The 19254-nt window shown below is 41.6% G+C and overlaps 1 protein-coding gene across 12 annotated transcripts in view; it reads left to right on the top strand.

Moving 5' to 3' along the window:
- FGGY (FGGY carbohydrate kinase domain containing) overlaps nucleotides 1-19254 on the top strand; it is a 497520-nt gene that overhangs the window by 251083 nt on the left and 227183 nt on the right. For 11 of the 12 annotated variants that reach the window (XM_040232739.1, XM_040232740.1, XM_040232734.1 and 8 more), the window contains one exon: nucleotides 2319-2447. In XM_040232739.1, the coding sequence (XP_040088673.1) occupies nucleotides 2319-2447 (129 nt within the window). Of the gene's footprint in view, nucleotides 1-1741; nucleotides 1857-2318; nucleotides 2448-19254 lie in introns of those variants that run through there. The other variant, XM_040232746.1, reaches the window with a different exon arrangement.

Here is a 19254-nt window from a genome sequence, read left to right as displayed (position 1 = left end):
TCTAAATCAAGTATTCACAGTGAAAATTTAGAGTCTGAATTGAGAAGAACTAAGTAGAAAACACACATCAGATGTCAAAGATTTTGTATGAGTGGGTTGCCATTTCCTTCTCCAGGGGATCTTCCCAACCCAGGGATCAAACCCAAGTCTCCTGCATTGCAAGCAGACGCTTTAACCTCTGAACCACCAGGGAAGTGCAATATAATGTGAGCCACATATGAAATCACAAATTTACATGTAATTAAAAAAATTAATATTTATTATTATTATTATTTTTTACTTTGGGCTGAGCTGTGTCTTCATTGCTGTGCAAGCTTTTCTCTAGTTGGGGCGAGTTGGGGCTACTCTCTAGCTGTGGTGCATGGGCGTCTCATTGCAGTGACTTCTGTTGAAGAGCACAGGCTCTAGGGCATGAGGGCTTTAGTAGTTGTGACACATGAGCTTAGTAGCTGCAGGCTCTAGAGCCCAGGCTCAACAGTTGTGGCACACGGACCTAGTTGCCCTGAGGCATATGGGATCCTCCCGATCAGGGATGGAACCCATGTCCCCTGCACTGGCAGGTGGATTCTTTACCACTGAGACTCTAGGGAAGCCCTGAAATTTAACATTTTCCAGTAGCCACTTTAAAGTAAAAAGACATAGGTGAGATTAATTTTAATAAGTTTTATTTTACCTACCATATCCAAATCATCATTTTAATATATAATTGATCTAAAAATTATTAATGAGATATTTTACATTCATTTCCTCATACAAAATTTTTGGCATCTGATGTGTATTTTCTACTTAATTCCTCTCAATTCAGACTCTAAATTTTCACTGTGAATACTTGATTTAGATTTCTTGAATTAATGTTGAAAAATCGATTTTGCTAGTTGTTCCAAAAGTGCTTAAAAGTTTTTCAGTAATTGAATTGAGTATCAGTTTTGAAATTGAAATGGAAATTAATTCAGATGAAATTAATTTAGCACCTTAGTTACTCCAGCCACATTTCAAAAGTTCCACCCACATATGCCTAGTGGCTCCCATACTGGACTGTGAAGCTGTAGAGGCCATGCAGTGGGTTCAGTCTTCGCCTGCTTTCTTTTCTTAGCTAAACTTTTTCCAAATTGGAGAAAATTTGAAAAATGGATACAAAATGGTATTGTAGAGGTGGTTTGTTTTTGGTTACAGGAGATTGGTGAGCCATTCACCTTCTGCCTCCCTCTAACTCCCACTCTTACCTGTCCCCAGGAGTCCTGAAGCACCTCTGTTCATCCCTGGAACTCCATGAAACAGTTAACAAGTGGTGGGAATCTTAGCACTGAGCAAATGGCACCCATTTAGAATCTTAGAGCCTTGAAGCTCAGAAAGAGCTAGCATATATAGAGATCCAGCTCCATACACTCCTTCTTTTACAGAAATAGTTACTATAAATTCTTTGGTGGAACAGGGGTTGTGAGAGGCAGGGGGCACTCAGCCTCTGCTAAACACCTGGGAGCAGATGGATCACTTCATTCTCTTCTGCCTTGCATGGTTGTCTGTGTCCTGATCTCTTCTCCCTAACTAGGTTGGGGGCAAGGACTGCCTCGTACTGTGCCGTGGCGCCCACACAAAGCAAGACAATCAATAAATTCTTAACTGAAGGCCTGGCTGACTGCAGGAATTCAAGGTCACTTGAAATATCAGGGTCAATGCATTGCACAACTCCAAAGAACACCATTCAAACTGTATTCTGATTGTGCAAGTAGCAGCCTTGTGAAGTCTGCAAGGTTTAAGCTGGGCTCTCATTCCCAACCAAGATGAACTTCTAAGAAATTCTTTATTGGAACAAAATAATTTCCTTCCTTATCTTCTGACAGGAAGCAACTACATAAGTAAATTTTCTTAACTTCTTGGGAATATACATTAATCAAGGAGTATGTATGGATATGAGACTGTGTGTGTGTGTGTGTGTGTGTATAACATATGCTGGTAGGGCTGCTATGTTACGAAGCACGTTTGGAACAGTTTGACCATTTCAACCTTGTCTCCAAGAGGCCACTGTATTTGTATCTTTTGAAATTTCCCATGAATGGAATCTTTCTCTGATTTGAAAGATGCCTTAGAGCTCTCGGCTTTATAAAGCACTCTAGAGCGTGACCTTTGGGAACCAAGCTCATACACCTAAGGCACCAGATGAGCACAAGGACTCTTTGTAGCTGCATGGTTTCTATCTTCATGAAGTTGAGAAAAGGCAGAGGAGAGAGGATGGGTCCAAGAGGTTCTCTTAAGAAAACTCTATTTGCTTTTGTGTTTTTCAAGCTGACAGGTGCTTATTTTTTCTCCTGTCTACCCAGGAAACCAAGTGCTGCCTCCTGGAGCTTCTCTTGGAAGTGGGCTCACACCAGAGGCAGCAAAGGACCTTGGCCTTCCTCCTGGCCTTGCAGTGGCAGCCTCACTAATTGATGCTCATGCGGGAGGACTAGGTAATGTCTTTCTCCGTGTCACAACTAGCACTATGTTCAGTCGCTCTCTAGGATCGAACACACTGCTTTTCCATTTGTAAAGCAAAGATTGAGAGCTGGTAATTCTAGTTAGAGAAGAAAGCCTTTTTACACTTAAGCATATGTACAGAATTATAGAACTTTACATCAACTGTAGAATTCATTTATAATTTTATCAGTTTAACCATACAAGCTAATAAAAAAATGATGTAAATAAATACCTGGATGGCACTTTGGTTTACTGAAACCTTGATAAAGATATGTTAACTTCCAACTAGCATGTATGATAATGGTGTACTTAGCTGTACTACTTTTTTCTACACATACTCCAAAGCCCTCGCAAGTCTAATTTTATTTTCGTAATATATTTGGCTTATATCCCATGTCCAGTTACTTGGGTATATTCCTGATTTAATCTTTTAAGTAAATCTACAACCTGGCATGCTTGTATTCATTTATTCATTCATCAGAGAACCATTGAACACTTGGTGTGTCCCAAGCATGGTGCTAGGAAACAATGAATTAAAAAAAAACACACACACAAGGTTTCATCCCCCAGTGGAAGGCAGACAGTGAGGCAAAGTTTACCGTAAAGTGTGATGACTCTATCCTCTTCTTCATTCTCATTGCAGTTTTTTTTTTTTTTTTAGGGGGGAGTGGATTTTTCATAGACTCAATATTTCTTCCTTCAACTATAGACAAACTTTTTTTTCTCCCTAGCCTTTCTTTCTAACAGTGTTTCTTTTTAAATTATGGTTCAGACTTCTTGTGACCAATTTAGGAGATCATGACCATTAGATTTTCAGAACAGAATGGACAGACCAGAGGAGCACTTTTTTGTAGAACATACATTTCCACTGCAATTTTATGTATCTGCATGTGTATACTGCTCCATAATGAAAGTGAATTTCTTACTATGGATTACCATTAAAAAACTTTGAAAAATATTTTAGTCCATACTTCATATTACAGTCGAATTTACCTATCAAATGCTTACATCAAACTGCACTCATAGACCTCTGTTTTTGCATTTTTATTTCCATGTCTTTGCACATGTGTTTCTCTGCCTGGGAATGACTCATCCTCCACTTTGCCAGTAGCTAACTTCTACTCTAAGTTGAAGACCATCTTAGATGCTTTATCCTCTGTGTAGCCTTCCATGGATGACACTTCATTTATATCTAAATTCCCTAAGTTGTCTTTCTTTCATCGCTTTTACCTACCCCTATGGAAGAAGTAATTGTGTTGTAATTGCTGTTTTATCTGCTTGTCTTTCCCACTAGACTGTAAACTCCTTGAAGGCATGGGCATTGTATTATTCATCCTGTATAACCTATGCTCAGCCCTGTTTCTGGTTCTCACAGGTGCTTGATAAATTTATTAAATGAACATAGTCCCAGTAGGTCAAGAATAAGATTAAAATGGTCCTAAACTGTAGAGTGAAAGTTAATGTTTCCTTACACAGCAGATTATTAAGCAATGTCTAGTCTTCCACATGGTCTCTGGAGTTTCAGAGCAGAAGAGGTATCTGCAAACATGCCTGTTTTATTTATCTTTATGTGTTCAGCATTTAACACAGTGCCTGAGAAATAGTAACAAGCCAATAATGCATGTGCATTGGACAATAGTGATTATAGGCAAGGGTGTTTCCTTCCCTTTCTAATGTGGGCAGTGTGCTCTTTTGATTGGAATGTCATGATTTTGTTTTCTAAGAACAGGCACAAAGAAAATTTGTGGTCTAGACAGACATAGAGTGTTCCTATATCCTGGTAATCCCTACCTCTTATGTCCTGCTTGAGGCAAGGGAAGCCTCCTCCATCAAGCTTTTTCAGTTATCTTGGGGCAACAGTCTCAGTCATCCACCTGCACCCCAGGAGACAAAGACTTGACTTGGACCACCACGTGCTGAAAGAAAAAGGGCTACACTTGGTAACATTCGGAACTCTGGTTCCCTTGTCAGTTTTCTAGACCTCTCTAAGGAACAAACCCAAACCTGCCTTCTCACTTCTGCCCAGGGCTCACTGTACCCTTTAGGAGAGGAGGCTGTGTCCTTTGTGGTACCTGGTACTTGAAGACACTCAAAGAGTCTAAGTTGACCTGCACTGAGAGGATTCCGGGCCATGAAATGAGCACCCACACGTTTTCCTAAACCGGAGATAGTGAGTGGCAGAAATTTTACCCTTAGAAGCTTTCATTTTGGTTGCTCAGTCGTGTCTGACTCTTTGCAACCCCATGGACTTCAGAATACCAGGCCTCCCTGTCCATCACCAATGCCCAGAACTTACTCAAATTCATGTCCATCAAGTTGGTGGTACCATCCAACCGTCTCATCCTCTGTTATCCCCTTGCCCTCCGCCTTCAATCTTTCCCAGCATCAAGGTCTTTTCAAATGAATCAGTTCTTTGTATCAGGTAGCCAAAGTATTGGAGTTTCAACATGGTCCTTCCAATGAATATTCAGTCAGAACTGAGTTCCTTTAAGATTGACTGGTTGGATCTCCTTGCCGTCCAAGGGACTCTCAAGAGTCTTCTCCAACACCACAATTCAAAAGCATCAATTCTTTGGTGCTCAGCTTTCTTTATAGTCCAGCTCTCACATTTCACATCCATACTACTGGAAAAACCATAGCTGTGACTAGACAGATCTTTGTTGGCAAAGTAATGTCTCTGCTTTTTAATGTGCTGTCTAGGTTAGTCACAGCTTTTCATCCAGGGAGCAAGCATCTTTTAATTTCATGGCTGCAGTCACCATCTACAGTGATTCTTGAGCCCCCCAAAATAAAGTCTGTCACTATTTCCATTGTTTCCCCATCTATTTGCCATGAAGTGATGGGACCAGATGCCATGATCTTAGTTTTCTGAATGCTGAACTTTAAGCCAGCTTTTTCACTCCTCTCTTTCTCTTTCATCAAGAGACTCTTTAGTTCTTCTTCACTTTCTGCTAGGGCTTCCCTAGTGGCTCAGAGGTTAAAGCGTCTGCCTCTAATGTGGGAGACCTGGGTTCGATCCCTGGGTCGGGAAGATCCCCTGGACAAGGAAATGGCAACCCACTCCAGGATTCTTGCCTGGAGAATCCTATGGATGGAGGAGCCTGATGGCCTGGACAAGGAAATGGCAACCCACTCCAGGATTCTTGCCTGGAGAATCCTATGGACGGAGGGGCCTGGTGGGCTACATGCCATGGGGTTGCAAAGAGTCAGACACGACTGAGCCACTTCACTTCACTTCACTTCACTTCACTTCACTTCACTTCACTTCACTTTCTGCTATAAGGGTGGTGTAATCTGCATATTTGATGTTGTTGATATTTCTCCTGGCAATCTTGTTTCCAGCTTGTGCTTCATTCAGCCCAGCATTTCGAATGATGTGCTCTGCATATAAGTTAAATAAGCAGGGTGACAGCATACAGCCTTGACGTACTCTTTTCCCAATTTGGAACCAGTCTGTTGTTCCATGTCCAGTTCTTACTGTTGCTTCTTACCTGCATATAGATTTCTCAAGAGGCAGGTCAGATGGTCTGGTATTCCCATCTCTTAAAGAATTTTCCACAGTTTGTTGTGATCCACACAGTCAAAGGCTTTGGCATAGTCAATAAAGCAGAAGTATATGTTTTTCTGGAACTCTATTGCTTTTTCAGTGATCCAATGGATGTTGGCAATTTGATCTCTGGTTCCTCTGCCTTTTCTAAAAGCAGCTTGGACATCTGAAGGTTCATGGTTCATGTACTGTTGAAACCTGGCTTGGAAAATTTTGAGCATGTGAGATGAGTGCAATCGTGTGGTAGTTGGACCATTCTTTGGCATTGCCTTTCTTTGGGATTGGAATGAAAACTGACCTTTTCCAGTCTTGTGGCCACTGCTGAGTTTTCCAAATCTGCTGTCATATTGAGTGCAGGACTTTCACAACATCATCTTTTAGGATTTGAAAGAGCTCAACTGGAATTCCGTCACCTCCACTAGCTTTGTTCATAGTGATGCTTCCTAAGGCCCACTTGACTTCACATTCCAGGATGTCTGGCTCTAGGTGAGTGATCATACCATCGTGGTTCTCAGGGTCATGAAGATCTTTTTTGTATAGTTCTTCTGTGTCTTCTTGCCACCTCTTAATATCTTCTGCTTCTGTTAAGTCCATACCATTTCTGTCCTTTATTGTGGCCATCTTTGCATGAAATGTTCCCTTGGTATCTCTAATTTTCTTGAAGAGATCTCTAGTCTTTCCCATTCTATTTCTATTTCTTTGTATTGATCACTGAGGAAGGCATTCTTATCTCTGCTTGGTATTCTTTGGAACTCTACATTCAAATGTGTCTAAACTTTGCCTTTAGCTTCTCTTCTTTTCTCAGTTATTGATTTAGAAGCTTTGGCTCAATGTTTTTGTTGCTTTTAAAACACAAATGCACTTACATTAATGTTTCCCCCTTTCTTTTCCAAAAGTAAGTTTTTTAAGCAGAAAGAGAGGACAGGACCTTGGATTCCTAAAGGGTTAAGCTTAGGGGCCAAAAGTGGCTAAGGAGGGCCTAGGAAGGTCACATATTTAGCAGTTTTGACCAAGTTCTATCCTTCTTCTACCTCCATCTCTCCTCTTCACCTCATAGCCAGTTAAGAGTTAGAATGTCTCGGAAAGAAAGGAGGCCTGGGAGCAAATATTCCCTCTTGTTTCCCAGCCTGCTCCTTTCAGGATGGGAGGAGAAGAGAGGCTCAAACATCTTAAAAAGTCATTCACCCATCCAAGCATGTAGTTACTAAGGATATATATTGAAAGCCTGCAAACCTAGTACTTACTGGAGAAAGAAGTGGTGATGCACTCCTGTATTCTTGCCTAAAGAATTGCACGGATAGAGGAGCCTGTTGGGCTGCAGTCCATGGGGTCGCAAAGAATTGGACACAACTGAGTGACTGAACAACAGCTGGTCCAGGCACTGGAGATTACAGCAGTGAACCAAGCAGCCAATGTCCCAAACCTTTTAGTTATTCTCACCTGGCCTGCATGTTTGTGACTTAACAGTATTGGTGTGGACAACCATCCCCTGAGATGTATTGTGATACTGTAATCAGGGCTCTGAACCTGGAGTTTGAAGATCTGGATTTAAATGTTTATATTCTCTCTACCTGTGTACCTTGGGTCAGCTATCATACCTCTTCATATTTCTGAATTTCCCTTCAGGCAGTAGGAGATAGCAATACTCTCCTCATAGATATGTTAGGATGTGCACAAGTAGAGCATCTGGCCTAGCATCTGGCACACAGCAGGCATGCAGTAAGGAGGTATCTTCCTTTGATTTTTCTCACTCTGGAATCACAATGCCTGACACAAAGTAGGAGCCTTCTTAAGGGAAGTTCTCTTAGTTATTATCCAGGAGAATTATCTTCCCTTTGCATAGGCAGTTGGAGAAGAACCCCACCCAGGCTTCTGGACGTCATCTGCTTTCCTTGAATCTCTACCCTATATTTCCTTCCCCAAAACTCTTTCATGAAATGCAGGGTTTCCTACTTTAAGATTCTGTTTAGGTTGAGGTCAGAAACAACCTCAAGATCTGATTAGATGAACTCCATGCTGAGAGATTGCCAAGAGTCAGGTTAAGAAGCTGGCTTTGGAATTGGATGTCATCCAGGCCTCACACAAGCCCCGAACAATTACGGTTCCTTCAAGTGCTGACCTGGTGTGACCTGCCGCAGATCCCACATTCTGACTGGCAGAAGGAGTCAACATTCTGCTTTGGAGAAAGCCTCCTGGACTCTCAGTCTCCGGGGAAGCCTGGGAACAGGAGGATAAAGATCAAAGAAGCAAGTGCCACTCAACTCCTGCTTTTTCCAGTTCTGGAAAAAGAGGAGGAAGGACTTGGTGGGAATAAAAATCAAAGATAAAGGGACATTTTGTACTTAAGGTGCTGTTTAGTAAGTACTCCAGCAGACAGCCAGAAGATAGGAGTGATTTTGTTTGCTCTTTGTGGGGGTGGTTCTGGCCAAGGCTCCTGCTGCTGATATTTTTCTAGCTTACAAAAATAGTATTAACTTGGTTCCAGGTCTATGCTTGGCTCTGGCAGCCCAGCTGTCCTGAAAGGCAATAACAACTTGATTCCTGTCTCTGGCCCTCCCCCGCCCCCAGTTTTTCTTCTCTACCAGTCCAACTTCTGATTGTCCTTCACATCTTGAAATCAGGCCATCTCCTCAGGGGGCCTTCCCTGACTCCCCTAAGCTGACTTAAGGGGTCTTTTCTCTCAGTCCCATGATGTCTGAGACTTGCCTCCGTTACTGTACACATCACCCAGGTTTGTGTGTGATGTCTCATTTGTCTCATTTTCGAGTTTGTGGACTCTTTGAAAGTAAGCCCTGTGCCGTTTCATTCTTGTATTCCAGCAACCAGCACAGTGCTTTGCATGTAGAGGATGGTGAACAACGTGCATATTTAGTGATGAGTCGGACACGACTGAGCGACTTCACTTTCACTTTTCACTTTCATGCATTGGAGAAGGAAATGGCCACCCACTCCAGTGTTCTTGCCTGGAGAATCCCAGGGACGGGGGAGCCTGGTGGGCTGCCGTCTATGGGGTCGCACAGAGTCGGACACGACTGAAGCGACTTAGCAGCAGAGTGAGTGAATGGCATCCCCTCCATGAGGGATGCATACCCAGCTGAGAAGTAGGGCAAGCTCCCATTACAGAGGAGACTGTCCCTGCGCAGTAGGTGTGCCTGGCTCAAGTCTGCACGAGGCAAAAGGGTTGTGTTGAGCACTCCCTGATCCAGTATGGGATGTCTGGAAATGCGTGTCCTTTGTGCTCCCTCACATTAGCAGGTGTTGTCTGGGAGCAAACATAGTGCCTTGGTTTGGCATCACTCTGATTCCAGATACTGGTTTGTTTGCCAGATATTGATTTGGTTTAAATTGCTCATCTGGGCCAGATGTTGAATTGGCTTAAATCTCTTGAGTTGCAGAATCAAACCAAAATGCGAATTTTTCATTTCTCCCTCTCCTCCCATCCCTTCCCCTCTGCTCTCCACTTCCTTCCTGTCTTTTTGCAGAAGAATTGGTTTAGCCCATCTTGCGAAAAGAACTTCTGGTTCAGTGCCCTCTTAGAGAAAAACATGGTTTATTCCAGTGAGCAATAAAACTTGCAGCTTTACATCTCACCATTGTCGGTACTCTAGAAGCCATACTGATTCTCAGAGCAGCTTTATATACACTATTATTTTGTTTCCTTTATTAAATAAAACAATGAAGCTCACAAAGACTACCTCATATACCTAAAGTCACATGGTTAACAAGTGGTAAATTCATGATTTAAACCCACGCTATTTGATTCCACACTTCTAATCACTGTGCCTTATGGAATGCATATTTGTTACAGTATGATCCAACCTAGGCTTGCATTTGCCCTCAACTATACTCCAATATAAAACAAAAAGTTAAAAAATAGCACATGAGAAAGTAGCAAGTATCAAAAAAAGAAATGATTATGATAAATATTTATTGATGACTCACTCTACTAGTTGATGGGGGTTTAAGGTAAGTATGAGAGAGAATTAAACTTCTGGGTACTTGTATCTACTAGTAGTGAAAATAAACATTAAATACACAACACAATTATACATTCCAAGTATATAAGGCTTTGTGAAAATATAGAATGGGCCCAAAATTGAGACTTGAAGAATTGTGAAAGGATTCTTAGATCAAATGATGTCTGTAATGTAATTGCAACATTTCGTGCTCTATAATTTCTTCTCGGGCTTCCCAAGTGGAGCTAGTGATAAAGAACCTGCCAGTCGATCCAGGAGACATAAGAGATGCATGTTCAATCCTTGGGTCGGGAACATCCCCTGGAGAAGGAAATGGCAACCCACTCCAGTATTGTTGCCTGAAGAATCCCATGGACAGAGGAGCCAAGCAGGCTATAGTCCTTACGTTGCTGAAGTGACTTAGGACACAATTGCTTCTTGATAAAATGGAATTTATTTAGTTGTTGAAACTTTCAAACTTCAATGAGGCTTTATTCCTAAAAACAACAACAACAACATCACTAGTAAAATAAGAACCACTACTCTTATTGGTACCACTGTTACTGTAACTGTTTCTTACTTGCCTTCCATGTGCCAAGTACTGTGGCTAACACTTCACATACTTTATCTGTTGCTTCTCATCATGATCCTACAAGGCAGAAGTTATTTCCCATTCTGTGCATGAGGAAGCTGAAGGCAGAAAGAGTAACATTTCCACCATCACAAAGCTAGTATCATGGCAAGAAGTGGACCTGAGACTGACTTCAAAGCTCATGATCTTTTTCTTTATTTCAGTGGTTCTCAACCAAGGGTGATTTAACTCCTCAGCCCTACTCCCATGGGATATTTGGCCATATCTTGAGACATATTTTTGATTGTCATTTGGAAAAGAGGAACTGGTAAGGCATGGTAGAGGCCAAGAATGCTGCTAAGTGCCCTACAGCACTCAGGACAGCCCCACAACAGAAAGTTATCCAGCCTCAAATGTCAGTAGTGCTGGGGATGAGGACTCCTACTCTTAACTGAAACCCTCTGAATGATATTATTTCCTTTCATCAATTCAGGTGGTTTTTTGTTTGTTTGTTTCTTTGTAGAAACCAGGAAGCAGCCCTAATTAACTGTCTTAATGATATGTGAGTCCTTCATCAAGATGTTCTTTCTGAAATTAACTCTTCAGTGAAACTAGTTGTGAGATAAGAAACTGAAGACTTCTGAATAGGGAGTATAAGATGATTCCTGCCCCTTCTGTCTTACCCAAAGTCTAACCCTAGACCACTTGTCCTCCTTTCAACACATCAGACACACTCACCCTCTGGCCTTTGCTTGGGCTGTTTGCTCTGTGTAGGGTGCTCCCCTCCTCCCCAATTCCACAGTCCTACTCATACATGAGAAATCAGGCTAAATGTCACTTCCACAGTGGAGATGTCTCCAAACTTAACCTCATTCTTAGAAACTAAGAATCACTCCCTCCTTGTATTTCTGCCGCACTTTCACCTTTTTCGCTTTTCACACCATATCATGTTTTTCTACCCATCATTCAGGATAGAACCCACAGAGGCAGTCCTCCAGGTATCAGTGAGTTAATTAAGATAGTAAAAGTGAGAGAATTTTGAAAGATCCAAAACAAGAATTTGTAAATCCAGGTACGGGAGCATTTTAAAAAATGTAGATACTTACGGCCTGCCTACCAAGGATCCTGAGTCTGAGTGTATGAGGTGGGTCCAGAAAACCGATTATGGGATGGAAGGTGTCACCTGGGGCCCAGGGGAGAAGGCCTGCAGGACAGGTTGGCACCGAGTACACAGGTGAGAAGCAGAAAGGATGTGCAGCTTTCAGGTGGACAGATCCGACCAAAGCAGAATGGTGCTAAGAAGGAGCCAGGCCTAGACTCAGATCAAGAGCTGGAGGCAGGAAGGAGCGTATCCGGCAAGAAAGCAAAGGTGGATCCAAAGAGGCAGACTTTCTGTGAGGAATGGAGGGGATTAGAAGAGCAGATAAAGTCTTGCTGGCTAATCTAGAAGGAGAAAAGCAGTGTCAGTACCCAAACAGATAGAGTGAGGGTGACTCTGGGAGTTACTGGATGTGAATCAGAAGGGGGAGGAGGAATTTGTGTTTTTTAAGACTATTGTTTTAGGATGAGGTTTGGTTTAATGAGAACCACTGCTGCTTGATACCAGAGCAGCTGCGTGAGACTTGTTGAGGGGCAGAGAGGGGAAAAGAGGGTGGGCAAGACAGCCTTGAGCTTCCTGCCCCCGAGGCCCCAGGGCTTTCCTGGAACACTGTGCTTCTCTGAATTGTAAGGGATGGGCCATAGCTGAGAGACCAGTCTTTTCTGTGTCCAGAAATCTGGGAGGAATGTGGGCCCATGGGGCTGCAGCCAGCTTCTGTGCCCTACCCTTCTCTACTGCACAACCCAGGATATACAGCCATGAGCCTACCCTGAAAAGGTTGTTTCTTTATTTGATACACATGCTGCTGTTTGGATAATGAGTGATCATAGGCTTCAGAACTAAAAGTTTGCTCAAAGACTTTCTATATCAAATTCTTCAATATGAAAATGAGAAAACCAAAGCCCAGAAAAAGTGAGTCATCAGGGTTGCCCCTCACATTACCATCAGAGTTGGAGTTAGAAACTGAGCCTACTAATTCATTGGTCAGGGGCCCTGCCCCCATTCTACCACACTATCTCCAAATTAGGAAGAGGAAATGGTTTGGGGCATCTGGGACACTTATCAGTTGTAGAAAATAGGAGGTGAGAAGCAGGTATACTCACACAGATGCGTACATGAGTATATGTCTATGCAGCTGTATGACTGCGTGTACGTGGGTATGTGCCAATAAATCCCTGCGTGTGCATATACGTTGTTACTTCATTCTCCACATCATATCCCGTTTAAAGACTATAATTAGGATCCTAGGTGGCCATCAAACAGGTAAACTAGTTGTTCTAAGCCACACATGAGCAAGTCTCTTCCATTTCGTTATCACAGTCTCCCTTAAAAGCTGGTAGTAATAAAAGCACCTGGCATTCAAGGTCCTTCTGGGAAGCTCAGAGCAGTTATTTTTTGTTTCATTCTGTGCCCAACTTTGTGCTGGGCACTTAAATAGTCAGTGTCATCAACTCACAGCTATGCTGGGACATACCATTGTTTTCTGTATTTGACATACAAGGATATCAAGGTTTAAAAACTTGTTCAGCATGGCATTTCAATAAATGATAAAGTTGGACCGTAGGTCCAAGTCTTTCTAACTCCAGAGTCTATAAGCTTTCTCTTGCTTGCCCTGCAAGAATATTTATGTCTGTCTAGATATATCTGTGCCTTTACTTACATTAGCCTGCAGTTACACAAACATTTGTCTATATGTAAAGCAGAAGATAGAGCTTCTATAATATTTAACATTCTTCCAGGTAGGTGTGTTTCTAAATCCATTTTATGGATGAGAGAGTTGAGGCACAGAGTGGAGAAGGGACTTAATAAAATATAATTAAGCCAGCACATATTTCTGGGTTCTCCCAGTTGTGGGGAATTAAGACCAGGCTTATTAACCAGGCTGGCTATTTTTTGACTGAATGCTGGAGAGATCAGTAATACTAAAGTTGATAAAATTTCATTGATTATTTTTTTTGATTAATACTGAAATGACTGTTGACACTAAACTTACTTGTGTAGTGACTTGCTGTTCTAACCACCATCATGGTATTTTTTTTAAATTTAAATTTATTTCTTTTAATTGGAGGCTAATTACTTTACAATATTGTATTGGTTTTGCCATACATCAACATGACATCATGGTGCTTTTACTTCCATAAATGGTTGAACAAACAGATACTTCAGCAGGTAAAGGAATTTGCTTAGGGATACAGGGTGAGGAAGGATTGTATTCAAGAATATGATACTGATCTCTCTCTCTTCGCTTGACTTTTTGTCTACTTTGGTGAAGACTTTTCATCAAACAATGGAGCAAGTGCTTCCTCCTAAATAGAGCAGAATGTCTTGACTCAGTGTGAGTTCCTGGGCCCAGAGGCCATGATTTCAAGTAAATCTGTGACCAACTCATCAGCTTCAGAAATTTATCTGGTATCCAGAGGGAATTTTTAACCAGGAGGCTCTACTTATTCTCTCCTGTATTAATATGTGACTGAAAACATGAGCTGTTGTTTTCCTTTGCTGAACTTGGGAACAAAAATAAAGACACAGAATAACGCGGTCCTAGGTTCTGACACCGCCACCACCTGTTAGGAAGACTTCCCACTCCAAGTTCAAAGGCAGAAAGCTGCTGGAAAAGTGTTTGTTTGGGGGCCTGCGGTCTAAGATTGCGCTTGCGTCACTGACTGTGTGAGTAGGCTTACCCTACAGGTCCACTGTTTTTCATGGCACAGAAACTCAACACATGATGCTTCACATCCATATAATATCCCCAAGTGCTAATGTTTACTTTGGGGCTTGCACATCCGCAGCTGTTGGTGGGAAAATGAACATCTCCAGTTATTGCTCAGTGGCGGCAGCCTCTCATCTGAACTGCTGGCTGCTTCCTTATCATCTCTCCACGGGCCTGCTGAATTTCCTTGTTTTCAATTTTCTCTTAACTAAGCATTCACATGAGTCATAATAAAAGGCGAAGAGGAAAGAAAAAATTTTTTCCTACACTGGGAATCTTGAGGATCACCTCCTGGCACCATGCAACCAGTATAGATGTCTACAGAAAATAAGGAAGAAATTTTTTTGCAATATCAAAAAATTGCATTAGTCTCTAGTAAGATCTTTTAGTAGCATCTCCCCCACCCACCTTGATAACTCTAATTTTATCATGTTCTGTGCTATGATTCTGATGTAAGAATTTGATTTCTGAAGACAATGAAAATGAAAACTCTTGAGGTAACACAAGGCAGCAATTAAGAACACATAACTGATTCAAATGAATCAGAAATGGTATGGACCTAACAGAAGCAGAAGATATTAAGAAGAGGTGACAAGAAGACACAAAAGAACTGTACAAAACAGATCTTCACAACCCAGATAATCACAATGGTGTGATCACTCACCTAGAGCCAGACATCCTGGAATGCAAAGTCAAGTGGGCCTTAGGAAGCATCACTACCAACAAGGCTAGTAGAGGTGATGGAATTCCAGTTGAGCTATTTCAAATCTTGAAAGATGATGCTGTGAAGTGCTGCACTCAATATATCAGCAAATTTGGAAGACTCAGCAGTGGCCACAAGACTGGAAAAGGTCAGTTTTCATTCCAATCCCAAAGAAAGGCAATGCCAAAGAATGTTCAAACTACTGCACAATTGCACTAATCTCACAAGCTAGTAGAGTAATGCTCAAAATTCTACAGGCCAGGCTCCAACAATACATGAACGGTGTACTTTCAGATGTTTAAGCTGGTTTTAGAAAAAGCAGAGGAACCGGAGATCAAATTGCCAACATCCGTTGGATTATCGAAAAAGCAAGAGAAACACATCTCTTTCTGCTTTATTGACTATGCCAAAGCCTTTGACTGTGTGGACCACAGTAAACTGTGGAAAATTCTTAAAGAGATGGGAATATCAGACAACCTTCCCTGCCTCCTGAGAAATCTGTATGGAGGTCAGGAAGCAACAGTTAGAACTGGACATGGAACAACAGAGTCAATTTGGAACCAATTGGTTCCACCCTTATGGCAGAAAGTGAAGGAGAACTAAAGAGCCTCTTGATGAAAGTGAAAGAGGAGAGTGAAAAAGTTGGCTTAAAGCTCAACATTCAGAAAAATAAGATCATGGCATCTGGTCCCATCACTTCATGGCAGATAGATGGGGAAACAGTGGAAACAATGACAAACTTTTTGGGGGGGCTCCAAAATCACCACAGATGGTAACTGCAGCCATGAAATTAAAAGACACTTACTCCTTTGAAGAAAAGTTATGACCAACCTAGACAGCATATTAAAAAACAGAGACATTATTTTGCCAACAAAGGTCCGTCTAGTCACAGCTATGGTTTTTCCAGTAGTCATGTATGGATGTGAGAGTTGGACTGTAAAGAAAGCTTAGTGCCAAAGAATTGATACTTTTGAACTGTAATGTTGGAGAAGACTCTTGATAGTCCCTTGGACTGCAAGGATATCCAACCAGTCCATCCTAAAGGAAATCAGTCCTGAATATTAATTGGAAGGACTGATGCTGAAGCTGAAACTCCAATACTTTGGCCCCCTTATGCAAAGAATTAACTCATTTGAGAAGACCCTGATGCTAGGAAAGATTGAAAATATGAGGAGAAAGGGATGACAGAGGATGAGTTGTTTGGATGGCATCACCGACTCAATGGACATGAACTTAAATAAACTCTGGGAGTTGGTGATGGACAGGGAGGCCTGCCGTACTGCAGTCCTTGGGGTTGCAAAGAGTCAGACACGATGAACGACTGAACTGAAAGGATTCATATCCTGATTCTACTTGCTGTCTATGTGACTTTGGGAAGTCTCTTGACACTCCATCCTTCAGTTTTTCCTCCTGTAAAATGGGAATAAAAATCACACCCACCTTGTAGAGTTGTTCGAAGAATAAATGAGCTAGTATTTGTAAAGCACTTAGAACAGTGTCTGTATATTTATGTGTGAGCAGTGGGATCTCAACAGATATACATTATGAATGATAGCAATGGGCAAGAGAAATTCAAAGTTCCATCCCTTTATTTTAATAAATATATGATATCTTCCTTTTATGTGCCATGTGTTACTATAAGAATGTTAGATATGGTATTGAAAAAAGTTCCTACTCTGTAGAGCTTCTATTTGCTGAGGGTGTTGTCTGTTGCTGGAAGTGTTCATATCCTCACATATGTGTATATATTTTATATGCACTGATTGCATACATGCACACGCATGTGGATGGACATGTTCATGCATGTGCGTATGTGAGTCCATATGTTTTCGTTTGTTACACGCTTCCATCTGCATATATATATACATGTTGTGATTATGCATATGCATGTACAAATGTACCTGTATCTTCATGCTCTTAAATATGTATGTTTGGCAGAATGTTTGTATGTATGTTTGTGTGTACCTATGTGTGTGCCAGTATACGCACACACATACACTTGGGTATAGTGTATGTGTGGGTTTATGTGTATATGTATATATGCATTCATGTGTCTTTATCAGGTACTGCTAAGTGTTATGAAGATCAGGTCTTTGTAAAGCAATGCAGAGTGCCAGCAGTTGCTGCCAGTACAGAGAGTTCTGGAAAGTTTAATCCAGAGTGGTGACATTTGAGGAAACATACCTTAGTGGAGTGAGGGAACATTTTGTGGTTTAAGAACCAAGTAGCAATTAATTCAGTCAGCAAATATGTGTTAGGCCCACACTTGGCCCTCAGATGCCATACAGGAAACTGGGGCTACCAGGGTGAAGATGACCCAGTCCTTTCTTTAGAGGAGCTTAGCAGCTGGTAGACAAGGCAGATCTGTCATCAGGAAAATCTCACTGGAAGCTGCATCCTGCTTTTCCCAGATGAAAGGAAAGTGTCACAAGAGTGCAGGGAATAGATCAAGCTCCTCTGCCAGGACAAGTGAGAGAAGCATCAGTTAGGAGGGGGAAATGGGATAAGCATTGCAAGAGGCCAGAACAGAATGTGAAAAATTTCTGAGTGTGATAAGGCCTGACTCCATCAAGGATCCTTTCAGTATGGCAAGCCTGCAGTTCATCTGTGAGGGGAACAGTGAGAGACGGCCCAGAAAGCGGAAGCCATGAACCATAGTATGGGTTCTGAGCTCTCAGCTTTGCCATTGGTTTTTAACAAGTTACATAGCTGCTCTACACCTCAGAGTTCTTTTCTATAAATGGAGATGATCCTCTGGAATTGTGTAGACACCTTCTTCTAATACATGGTGAGCCCTTAAGTGTTAGCTCTTCCAGGTCAGAAGCTCAAATGTAAAAAGCCTTGAATTCCAAGTCTGGGAGACTGGATGCTAAAATTAAGTTGGATCAACTATATCTATTCAAGTAGCGTCCTCAGCACTGATTGTCGTGTGACAGCTATGTCAAGCGTTCCACAGGAAGCATTTGCCTTGAGAGTACCTCTATGGTTTGTAATACCAATGGGTGATAGTCCAAACGAAATAGAGCAGTAAAAAAAAAAAATAATAATATCTCAATTTAAGCTTAAAACAAAAATTTACTTCAAGGGAATGAAGCAGATCTTTGTTCTCCCAGGCCCTGGAAATTCAGAAATAACCTGCTTTTTTCTGCCAGGGCTTTGCACTCTTCCTTTGCAGCATCACTTCCCAACCTGCAGAAATGTAGCTGGAAGGCGAAATGCATTTCCCCATCTCTGACTTCCACATCTCAGCATCATTGTTTCTCATCCATCGGGTCTGAGGGTGGCAGTGATACTTTTCACTCTCTCTTACCCACCCTGATCTTGGCCACTGTCTTTATGTGAGAAGTTTTATCTCTGGTCCTGTCATCTCTTGCTTCAAATCCAAACAGAGAATGTACAAAGTCTGCCCGTGCTCACTGTAGTCTGAGATGCTGAATGTTCTTCCAGAATCCTTAAGGATTTCTATGCCCATACTTCTCAATATTCCATCTTCATTTTTGTTGGTGGCAATACAAATGTTCCCCCATAGCTGCCCTCCATTCCCATTTTGTTTAGAAATTATTATTTACTAGAGACTGAAAATGGGAAATACACAGAGGAGCAATATGAGAAAATAAGTCATTTACGTTATTTCCAATTCTCTGTTGTAAATTGAAATCATAATCCAGATAATCAAAAAAAAAACCCAAATATTTTAATTTGAACATAGAATGACCTAAGTTTTCGTTTGTTTGTACATCTGATTCCTGATGTTATTTACTTATTGTAGTGGTTTGAATATGCAGAGTCAATCAAGGAATTAATTAAAATGCAGAGTACTAGGTTCCCACGACCACCACTACCATAAATACTGAACAGTAGGTTTGACTGTGGCCTAAACATCTGCCTTGTATCCAGTCCCCACATGATACTAATGGACTTCACCACTAGCACCTTAAAAGATGCGCGAGGGATGGTCAGAACTCAAGTTGGTTCCAGTCAAAGTTATCTGTTTATAATCCAGAAAGAACAAAATTGAGTCCAGGCTAATTGAAGGACTGCTTTTAAAATTTTCTATTTGAAAAGTAGAGCAATAAAGAGCTCTTCCAATCCGGTACACTTACCATAAGTTGGGCACTGCATAAGTGTTTACCTTGACAACAATTATAACTCTGGCTATGTACGTTCTTCCCACGCCCATGTAAAGGTCAAAATGAGACTTACTTCGGTTCAGG

This window comes from Oryx dammah, unplaced genomic scaffold, assembly GCF_014754425.2.
Source record: "Oryx dammah isolate SB20612 unplaced genomic scaffold, SCBI_Odam_1.1 HiC_scaffold_28, whole genome shotgun sequence".
Taxonomy (NCBI): domain Eukaryota; kingdom Metazoa; phylum Chordata; class Mammalia; order Artiodactyla; family Bovidae; genus Oryx; species Oryx dammah.
This window is presented reverse-complemented; position numbering and strand designations above follow the sequence as displayed.